This window comes from Corvus brachyrhynchos, unplaced genomic scaffold (assembly GCF_000691975.1).
Source record: "Corvus brachyrhynchos isolate BGI_N302 unplaced genomic scaffold, ASM69197v1 scaffold21, whole genome shotgun sequence".
In the NCBI taxonomy this organism is placed as follows: domain Eukaryota; kingdom Metazoa; phylum Chordata; class Aves; order Passeriformes; family Corvidae; genus Corvus; species Corvus brachyrhynchos.
Window position 1 is genome coordinate 7,412,175 of NW_008236924.1, and position 10,849 is coordinate 7,423,023.

Genomic DNA, 10,849 nt, shown 5'->3' on the forward strand with positions numbered 1-10,849 from the left:
CATGGGGCCTCCACACCTACAGGTAAGGAACGGGAATTCTCCTGGGTTAAGTGGGATTTAGGGATTTTTCGTTTGCTTTCACACGTGGAAGTGTCCAGTTCTGGGCCCCTCAATTCAGGAAGGACATGGAGGTGCTGGAGCATGTCCAGAGAAGGGCATGGTGAAGAGTTTGGAGCACAAGTCTGATGAGAGCAGCTGAGGGATCTAGGGGTGCTCAGCCTGGTCAAAAGGAGGCTTAGGGTGGTGCTGGAGTCCCCATCCCTGGAGGCATCCAGGGGACGACTGGACGCGGCACTCAGTGCTCTGTGCTGGGCGACAAGGTGAGGATTGGGCACAGGTTGGACTCGATGGTCTGGGAGGTCTCTTCCAATGTAATTGATTTTGTGAAAATAGTATGAGAATGGACATTGAAATGGGTGAAGGAAACAGCAGGGCAAGATGAGAACACAGGGCTCAGGTGTGGTGTTGTATACCACTGCATACCTGTGGTATGCAAATACAGCTTCTGCTCAGCTCCTCGAGGCACTGCTAAATTGATGGATGGTTTAAGGTCTTTTGTCTGCTTTTCAGAGGCCTGAACAGTTTGCAAGGGACAACACCTTTGTGAATGAGAAATGGATTGTTTTGATTGCCTTGTGCTGTTATTTAATTGCTTTGTAGGATGTATTCTCATCAGGGCAGTGTAAGTGCAGTATGGGCTGTGGGCAGGCTGAGGAGCTGAATGGTACCACGTGCTGTAAATAATGGATTAAATCCACTGTTGTAATTATAGTTTGAAGAACCAACCTTTACTTTGGATCCCAGGCCTGGCTGTAGGCATCTCCCTGGTTTCTGTGTTTGATTTACATCCGGAGTGTGCTGCTGCTCCCAGCTGTCACACAGGGCTGGTTTGTTGTGCCGGGCCGTGAGCTCTGCAGCTCCTCACCAGCACCAGCCATGGCTGGGTGTCTCAGGCCGTGCTGGCACTGTGCTCTGCTCCACACTGAGGGCTGGGCTTCACTCCCTGCCCTGTGCCCAGTGCGAGGGCAAATGTGATGGTGAAGGGCCTGTGGTCAGAATGGGGGAAGCTGTGTTCAGAGCGGGGCTCAGGATGTGCTAGGACCCTGGCTGCACACCTGGCACTCGCTGCCCATGTGATTTTACTCCTGAATTGGGGAAAGCAGATGTAGCAGGTGGAAAGTGAGCTTCTTCTCGCTGGATTCTTCCTACAGGTTATAAGAGCAAGAAAGAGGAAGCTCATGGTGTGGCAGGTGCAAGAGCTGTTGGGGAGGAACAAGGGAGGGAAAGCAGGCTGCAGCTGAGTTGAGGGCTTTTTTTGTTTGTGTAGAATGCTGTTCATGCGCTCTTGGCTTCTTTTTTTAATAGTACTTAATGCAAATAATTGTTACTAGTTTGGTACATGGATTTAAAGAGCAGTTTAAAATACCACTCATAGAGCAGAAAGTTGGATCTCGGGGAAGCTCCTGCCAGAAGCCAAGGACGTGGCAGCACCGGCGGCTGCCGGGGGTACAGCTGCAGTCGTGGGTGCAGGGCTGCAGCTCAGGGCCTGTGTGTGCAGCTTGTCACCGAGCCACCCCCTCCCTGGGGCATGGATGTCCTGGGCTGTCCCAGCCCCGCCGCAGGCTCAGGGTGACCGCGGCACTCGAGGCTGTCACTCAATTAGAGCTGGAGAGATGGGGATAATTAGGGCAGTTGTAGGTGTTTGCAGAGTAAGCTAAAGAACTGGGTGAGTTTTGTCAACTGCTTTTATAGGGAAGTGTACTTGTACTGTACTTGTTGCGCATAGGGAATTTCAAATAGTCCAAGTAAACAAGAAAAATGAAAGAACTAAATGTACTTTGAGTTAGAAACAGGTGTTCAGGCTTTCAAGTAACTGTGTGTGCGGGACAGGTCAGGATTTCTTATCATGCGATAGTGAACATGCAATTTCAATTTCATCTTATTTTTATTTTAATTGGCATGAATTAGAATTTTAGTTAGTGGGAAATTTGGGAGTGTGTAATGGATTTTAATAAAGCCCACTGCTCAGCTGTGCTGACAAATTGGACGCTTACTTGTAATTTTTTTTTAACATTTCTTTCCTGGGAGGATCATTGGGTTTCTGGGGTATTTGGTTCACAGGTGGGGATGTCTGAGCAGCAGCTGTTCAGGAACAGCTCTTCCATTCTTTCTCTTCCTTGCATTGAGATATTTTCTCCTTTTCAGGAGAGGACTTTTCTTTGACCACATTTCTGTTCATGCCACCATTTTCAGGTGCCTTGATGTTTGTATCTCAGAAGTGAAGTGATGGCTTCAGCTGTTCTGCCATAGGTGGGGGGTTGGCAGGAAGCACATTCCCTGAGCTGGGAGCATTGGATTGTTAGAGAAGCCTCCAAGCCCAGCATAGCTTGTCCTTACTGCTGGTGTACTGTCTGTTGGTTCTCTAAGAAAGGAAAACTGCTTGAAATTATATTGTTGTTATCATTATCATCATTATTGTTATTATATGCCTTTAGAGACCACCATTTATGCCTCCTCCCATGGGTAGCATGCCACCACCTCCTGGTATGATGTTCCCTCCAGGAATGGCGCCGGAACACCAGCAATGCCCCCAGCTGAGGAGATCTGGGTAGAGAACAAAACTCCAGACGGGAAGGTGAGATGGGTGCCGGGACCAGCGGAGCCATGGGTGGTCCTGCGTGAGCCCTGGTCACATAGTCAGGCGCTGGGTTGAAATTCCACTGGAGGAACTGGGCCGCTCCTCCTACGGTGAGCTGTGGTGTGACGGGGCCACTCTCCTGCCGTAGGTCTATTTCTACAACGCACGGACACGGGAGTCAGCGTGGACAAAGCCGGACGGGGTCAAGGTCATCCAGCAGTCGGAGCTGACGCCGATGCTGGCAGCCCAGGCCCAGGCTGTGGGGGCCTCCCCCCCCACCACCAGCAGCCCTGCATCTGCAGCATCTCCATCCACCTCCTCTAGCACTCAGTCCTCCACCACCTCCACCACCACCACGGCCACCTCAGTGTCCCAGACCAACTCCAGTGAGTACCTGGGGGTGTCTCAGGCCTCGCGGTGTTGGGAGCAGGTGGTGGGGATACTGCATGGGGAATTGCTGCAGCAAAGCCTTGGTATCCAGGAGGAAGTTGTTTCAGCATGAGGTGGAGTGTGAATTTAAAGTACAGTGTTTAGTCCGGAAGAACCTTGCATGCAAACTTTTTTCCCCACCAATCTCAAAGAATTCTTCAGGTCTTTGTATATTTTTCTTCTGCTGTTATTACATCATCTCAGAGCTATTACACATCTATTTCCTTTTGACTACAGATAGAGCTAAATTGTTTAAAAAGTGTTTCACAAGAAACGTTGATCTGAGGTAGGAGTTTAGTTGTAGCAATTTCCTCATTTTCTCCATGGCATCTGTTTCTGTAGAAGGTCGGCTCTCAGAGCTGCCGGTCTGTGAGCATTGGTTGATTACAGAATCTGTAACACAGATTTGTTGTATTACTTTTATTAGCATTATTCTTCTGCCTAAGCCTTCTCAGTCCCTATTTTCTGGAGTTCCACAAAGAGGAAAGTCCTAGGAGCCATTTTTGTTCATTTATGACCTTTGAATGATAGTCTGGAGATTACTGCTGCTTCCATGGACTGAGCCTTTGCTTGTAGGGGTTTTCCAACTAAGGAAAGGGGACTGAATTTATGCAGCATGCACATAAATGCATGGCTGTGCACACGGCAGCGTGGTTTGCACTGCACTTTGGCACGTGTGTGCTGCCCAGGAGCCTCAGGTGTATCTTGATAGAGATGTGTGTTAGGTGCTGTGGGTCTCTTTGCACGTGAGTGTGGCAGCAGCAAACAGCGAGTGAGGTCACTCCCCGTGCCCAAAGCCAGGGGTGCAGGGGAAGGAGCAGCTCAGAGAGCATCCTGTCTTGTGTGCAGGGCCACAGACTGACAGCACAGCATTGGTGCTGAGCAGGAATCTGGCACTGGGGCATTGGGCATTGTAGCTGCACTGGCTCAGACACGTGTACTGAGCCAGGCCAGAGAGTGTGCAGGAGGTGAACTCTTCCAACTCCCACTGTGGAGTAGGAGTTGAATCCTTTGGAATTCATCTTTTTCCTGTAACAGGTGAGACAAGTCAAGCTTAACTCACCATTTAACCCAAACTTCAGATCTGTGTGTCAAAGAGAGTCAAATTTATGTAACACTTCAATTCTGCTTTCATTAAGACTGGAGGGAGGACACATCATTAGAGCAGCAAAGAACTTGTATTGCTCAAAGCATTTTAGGGCTTTTGTTTAATTTGAAAGGTAACTCAGTATGATGTTAATTAGCTGTGTTGAACTGTGGTCTGCCCTAACTGTTGTGCCGAGTAACAAGTCAGTTGGGAGGTAAATGTTAGCTCTTGACCCAATGTCAGGCTTGGGAGAGCTAGTCATGCTTTGGGAGCAGCACTTTATGCACCTTCTCTGAAGTTAAATTTCCTAATATTGAATGCTGACAATCTGTTCCACTTCTACCTGTTCTATCTGCTGAACTTTGTCTTTGCTTTCAAGAACTGTTACTGTTGGTGTCTGTGCCTAGGTGATGAAATTCTATAATTTAAAATAATTTTATAACTCTTAGACTTGGGCCTGTAAAAAAACCCTGTGACTTCTGGCTGAGCTTCATTCTTGCCTTGTACTGATTTTACTTAGGTCTTACAAATCACATACTGACTGTCTGCTCTGTTTCCCTAAATGTTAGGCACTGCTAAGAACTTTCACCCTTTCTGAAACGCTTAACAAAAGATCAAAAATCTTTGTTTAAATATGCTAATACTGGTATGTTGTGTGGAATGTCTCTGGTAGTAATAGAAAATGCACGGTGTACGCATTGGAATATGGCTGTAAATTGGTGTGATTTCTTTATTTTTCTTTTCCCCTTCTCCTCCTCTGCACCAAATCTTACAGAGTGAGCTTACAAGTTTAAGCAGACTTGTCTCTAGTTCCTGTTGGCCTGTGCTGTGAGACTGTTTGCTCCCAATTAAAACAATTTGAAATTGAAACCAGTCATGCTGCAAGGATTATAGAACTGAGTGCCAGTTGTGTGTTTTCCTGCTGGGAGGCACTGAAAACCAAGAAAGTTCTTGCAGCTCTTGAAGAAAAGTAATTTCCTTGCTTATTTACACATTTTTATTGACATTTCCTGTTCTGAGGGCGCAGCCCAGCATTGTTTAAGGCAGACTGCTGTCATGCACGTGCTGCTGCAGTTGCTGTTAAAAGCAGAATCTGTGTTCATGTAACAAAAGGACAGCCTGTTGCCATTGGAAACTTGCTGTAATGTTCCCTTTCTGTTTCTCTGAACAGAATAGAACCTCGTTTCAGCCTGTGGTTGTCCTTTGATACACCCCTGCTACTGCTGTAGAGACATATTAGGTGTAAAGAATGGGACAAATTGAAATTGGAAATTGACTTCCTTTGTGAATATTTAATGTTCCAGAGAAGGCAAAGTATTTTTTGTCCAGGAGTGTCCTCCTGCTGGTTATATCTGAGCGTACCTGCTTATGTACCGGGAAACAGAGCGCCAGTATGTTTGCAGCAGTATATTGCAGTGTCTAAGATACAAGGTGTTCTTTGTGTTTTTTTATCAGCACCTACCACACAAGACCAGACCCCGAGTTCGGGTGTTTCAGTTGCCACACCATCAGTCAGTGTTTCAACCTCTGCTCCTTCTGCTACACCTGTGCAGACTGTACCCCAGCCAGTCCCACAGACATTGCCTCCTGCAGTTCCTCATGCAGTACCTCAACCAACTGCAGCAATTCCTGCTTTTCCACCAGTAATGGTACCTCCATTTCGTGTCCCCCTTCCTGGCATGCCTATTCCACTTCCAGGTAAATTGGCAAACTGTAATTGTCTTGTCTGCTACATGTCCATGTTGTCAGTTGTTTGCACTCATGTGTCCACTGTGTACAGAACTTGCCTGGATCCTCTCCTCAGAGTATATCTGAAAGAATTCAGGGTTAGCAGACAGACTTTTTAATATTAACAAAGAACATACGTTTTTTTGATTTCTAGTTCTTTGCTATACTTGGCAGAAAACAGCTGCATTTAAACATATAATGTTTAAACAAGAATATTGAGCACTATATTTTACTAATTGCAATATTGCTTTAATTTTTTTCTACTTACTTGATTTAAGTCTTGTGCATTAATATTCACTAGGACATGGATGAGCAGGAAGAATTACCATGGAAATCATGACCCCAGTGATATCAGGTGTTGCCAGTTCTCTTAGGCTGCAGCCACTGGGCAGGATGCTGAGTGATGAGGTGTGACCTGAGGACCATAATGAGGCATTTAGGGTGCCAGGGTGTTGTTATTCACAGGCTTTAGGTTTAAAGAACATAGAGGAGGAATCTTGGATGGCAGCACACTGCTTCTGGATATATCATAGTTTCGTAAATTTTTATGAAATACTTGAATACCTAAGGAAGTGATTTTAGGCTGGCAAAATGTTGGACTCGCTGTCTGTTGCAGAGGGCCTCCCAGGAGATCACTAATGACACTTAGCACTTACACACCACATTTCATTTGCATGGATGCTGTTGAGTTCCTGTTCTGGTACAAAATTGATGTGTTTCAGTGCGCAGTGGCACTAAACATGCACCGAGAACTGTTGATTTTGTGTTGCAGAGGGAGGTTGGAGACTGCAGTTGCATTGGATCCAAGTTAGTTTTAGATTTAAAAAGAAAGAAGCAGCTCTGAGCAGCATCCTCATGTTTCTGACTCTTTGTACAAGCTGAGTGGGATGACTTCCCTGCTGTCCTCCTAATGCAGCCACCCAGGGGATGTGGAGGGAGGCCTTTACCTTGCATTGAATTGGATGGATGAAAAGTAACCCTTCAGAACAGTCATTTGATAAGAGAAAAAAGCCTGAAAGCAGTTAAAGTGCTGACTAGAAGAGTGAACCAGCTTTTAGCTGCCTCTGCTTTTAGAATAGTATTCTAAAATAACTGGGCAAAGCTACTTTAATCTTGGATGGAAAAGGAAATCACAGTGTCGTACTCGTTGTTTTAAACCAGGAAACAAATAATATTCTGAACGTGATACTCCAGGCTGAACAACAAATGAATAAAGGGTAGGAGAAAGAAGTCTGTTTATTGGTGAGGTTTGGAAGAATAATAAAAACGGTTAAGCCTTAAAAGTGATTGGCTGAGTGCTCTCAGCTGCCATTTCTAACCTTGTCAGCAAGGGCTCAGCGTGGAATGAAGGGTCCTTACACACTGTGAGGGATATAATCTGCTCAAGTGTGACCTGTTGAGTAAAATCAGGATGGTCAGAACAGTGAAGAAGAGTGCCAGTGGAAATGGAGATTCTGGGTGTATGCCCAGGTTGGGCTTTATTGTGAGCTCTCAATCAAAAAGTTTTGGGAGTAGTACAGTACAAGAGCAAAGACAGAGTGGGAACATCAATCTCCTGAAACTCATTTTTGAAAATGATTTTTTTCAGAATTTCCCTGGTAAGAAGTGTTGGCTCTGACCAGTTCTCCCTGTGAGCTGGGCTGCAGGTGGAACCCATAGTGTGTAGGAAGGACACCTGGCAGCAAAGTGCTGCTTCCACTAGTGGGTCTCATTTGTCAGTTTGCTTAGTTACAGAATGAAATCTGTCAGCTTCTTTCAGCTAATTCTGAGTTGGTTGTAATGGTTTCTAAACACTGTAAAAGAAAACTGTAAAATATTTTACAGTAACAAGAAACAGAAGAGTAGTCAAATTACTTCCAAGACAGTATCAAGTGAAGTCAGAAGGTCTCACAAAGGTCAGACTGTAGATGGCTGGGGCTTTCAGCACCAGGTACAATATCAGCCAGAGGATTTGAACTTACAGGGACAGAGCTGAACAATACCACTGTCAAGTGATTTCAAAGTTAATCTCTCTGTTAAACTGTAGTAAGATGGAGCAATGGAAGAGTTCGTTAGTGATATCTCGTAATCTCAGATCTTAAAAAGTAAGTCTGCTTTCTCTCAATTCCTATGTTTTAAGTCAGTTTTATGTTTGGGAATGACCTTGGCAGCGGAAACAGCTTGGGTATTTGCTCAGTCTAATGTGCGCTGGAGCATCCCTGACTCCAGCAATCCCACAGAGTGTTATTTATGCCGACTCGTGCTGGAGACATGCTGTAACTTCCTTAACAAAACGAATTTTCAGATCCGTTGTCAAGTACATAACATGACCACCCTTCTAGTTTAGACAAACACTTCAATCAATGCTGTTTGAGTCAATGTTTTTATGTCTCAATTCAATACTTTTAAAAATAAAACTAGTTGCAATTCTCTCATTGAAATTATTTTTAGAAAGCATTACAATTTTGTCTTCTCACAAATTTATTTTCAAATAAATTGGCAGTATTTATGTTTGCTTTCCATACTAGATCTCTAATGACCAAACCCAGAAACTACTTTGGTTTTAAACAGGGGTTTAATTTCACTTTCCACTGGAGCATTTCCCACCTCACATAATGAATTTGAACTTTTGAAGGGAAGTGTTTCAGTTTCTGAGCATCCAGACTGGACCAGCCAGAGAGCACTTCTACAGTTGCCTTCCACACCCAAAATGGAGGTTTTGGAAATGCACTCCCCTCAGCCTTGTCTGATGTCCCACTGATTTGGATCTGTCAAAGAGGATGAGCTGCTTGCCTTTTTGTGCCTTTTTGTATTATTTCTTACTGAGCTGGAGAGCAGACCAGTGCATGCTGCCACCTTTTTGAGGGCGAGTTTTGGCTTTTAAAGCATTTTCAGCTCATGCCATTCTCGATAATGAAAAATAAAGAAAATGCCCCTGACCTAGTGCAGCTTTGTGTACCTCTGTCTGCAGCTTCATTGCTTTGATTTCTTTTACCCCCTTTCTTTCATCTCCAGCCTTTCTGTAATGACCCTCATACCCTCAGCTTTCCCTCTGAGTTGCATTTGGCTGTCCAGCCTGCCTTGCTTTGCTGCTCTGACTAGTTCAGACCTGTCCTTCCACCCTTATTCTGCTCTCTAACTGCAGCAGCAGACTGAGAACCGCAAAGCCAATGAGTTTCATTGTGCTGCTGCTCCCCATGGGTCTGTCCCAGCAGAGGCTGCCTGTGGAAGCAGCCCCAGTAGTGGGATATTTTCCTGTGGTGCTGCCCTACAAGGGGAGCTGCATTCCCCCTTGGATGAACTTAAACCCCTGAGTCTTCACTGAAATATGTTTTTTCTTTTTAATGACATCCCAATAACTTGCTAAACAGCTGGTTTAACATAGTTAGAGACTGTTGCTGCAGCTTAAAATTAGTTTTATATTTGATCTGGCGTAAAATGTTGGAGCAAAAGTAATTCATATTTTCTTGCTGGGAGACTTCTTCTCTGCCAGCTGCAAATGGCATTCCAAATTGTGGCAGGAAGTCCATAGCACCCCGTGGTAGCTGACATCCCATGGCAGCTTTCCAACATGCTTCCTATCCGTTTTGCAGGTGTAGCAATGATGCAAATAGTCAGCTGCCCGTATGTAAAGACAGTCGCTACCACCAAGACCGGTAATTTCCAAACCCATCCTAGTTCGTTTTGTCTGTAAGTTGGCATGGTAGTGAATGTGGTTGTTTCTTTTATTTCTTTATTTGCTTCCCCACTTGAATGATGACATATACTTTATTTTCAAAACCAGTATAAATGCAAATACCATATTTGGTCAGGAGATAACTTTCCCAAATAACTGTTAGTGTCAGCTTATTTTGTACCCAAACTCTCGTACAGTTTTCTGTAACCATTGAGTTCTGTAATAACTGTGACTCTCATGCCCATACTTAGTTCCTAGTTTCTTGTGTGGATTTTTGTTTTCCTGCTCCACATGTGCAGTGGCTGGCTGTGCTCGCATGTTGTGTGCGTGTCTGTGCGTCTGAGTGTGAACTTTCATATTTCAGTCGTGGATTTAAGAACAGTCACTTGCTGAGAACACGTTATGGCAATGTGTAATGTGTGATTTCCATTATTTAAAATGAGACTTTTTCAATATTAAAGGCTCAAATTTATGATATTGTAGTTCCAATTCTATCCAATTGGTTGTTCTAGAACTTGTCGTTCCAGATCTGTTCATTATACTCAGTTTGTTGGGATGAGTGGAGAGATAGTAGGATACTGCAGCATTCTGGCTTTCTTATCTTTGGATATTTACTTTCCATTTTGTTTTAGGATTTCAACAAAATGGTTTTTTTCAATCAGTTTGCAGTACAAACAAACCCAAAAATCTGAAACTGTTTCATTCTCATCAGGTTTTATCCAAGGCTCTGAATTAATGCCAGTATTTAAGATTTATCAGAGTTCTGTTCTACATTCTACGGCTCAAATTCAATCCACTCTTGCCTTTTTTAAGAGCAATAGGAATATCTTGTACAATGACAGCATAATTAAGCAGTGCAGTAGACTTAAAAAAACCCAATTATTTGCTACAGACACCTGATAAAGACTTTTTTAATAAATAGAGTACCTAATTTTAAAATAGTGGAGTGTCTAAAAGCTAACAAGCTTTGTGCTTTGCAGAATTACACATTAATTAAAATTAAATTAATTAAAATCCAGTTTGCCTGGGAATGGGCATTACTGGTTGCAGAACACAGGAAGGAAATTTGGTAACAATGCCTTGCTTTCCAATTTAACTTTGAAAACAATCCTTCTTTTATTTCTATGGGTTGAATATTTTTAAGTTAAGTCAGTAATGTGCTAGGTGTTGGTCCTTAGGGCCCTGCATTGTCACTTACTGTTTTCTTTCCTTTTTCCTTTCTTTCCCTTTGCCCAGGAGTCCTGCCGGGCATGGCCCCCCCCATCGTGCCCATGATCCACCCGCAGGTGGCCATCGGCGGCTCCCCTGCCCC

General features: G+C 44.3%; 1 protein-coding gene across 1 annotated transcript in view; it reads left to right on the forward strand.

Annotated features, from left to right (window-relative positions):
• The first annotated feature begins 1 nt into the window (after position 1).
• The window catches only part of TCERG1 (transcription elongation regulator 1), a 29,747-nt gene continuing 18,899 nt past the window's right edge, over positions 2–10,849 (forward strand). The window contains 6 exon segments of the mRNA XM_017728259.1: positions 2–22; positions 2,496–2,571; positions 2,574–2,635; positions 2,787–3,024; positions 9,455–9,517; positions 10,774–10,842. Coding sequence (XP_017583748.1) covers positions 2–22; positions 2,496–2,571; positions 2,574–2,635; positions 2,787–3,024; positions 9,455–9,517; positions 10,774–10,842 — 529 coding nt within the window.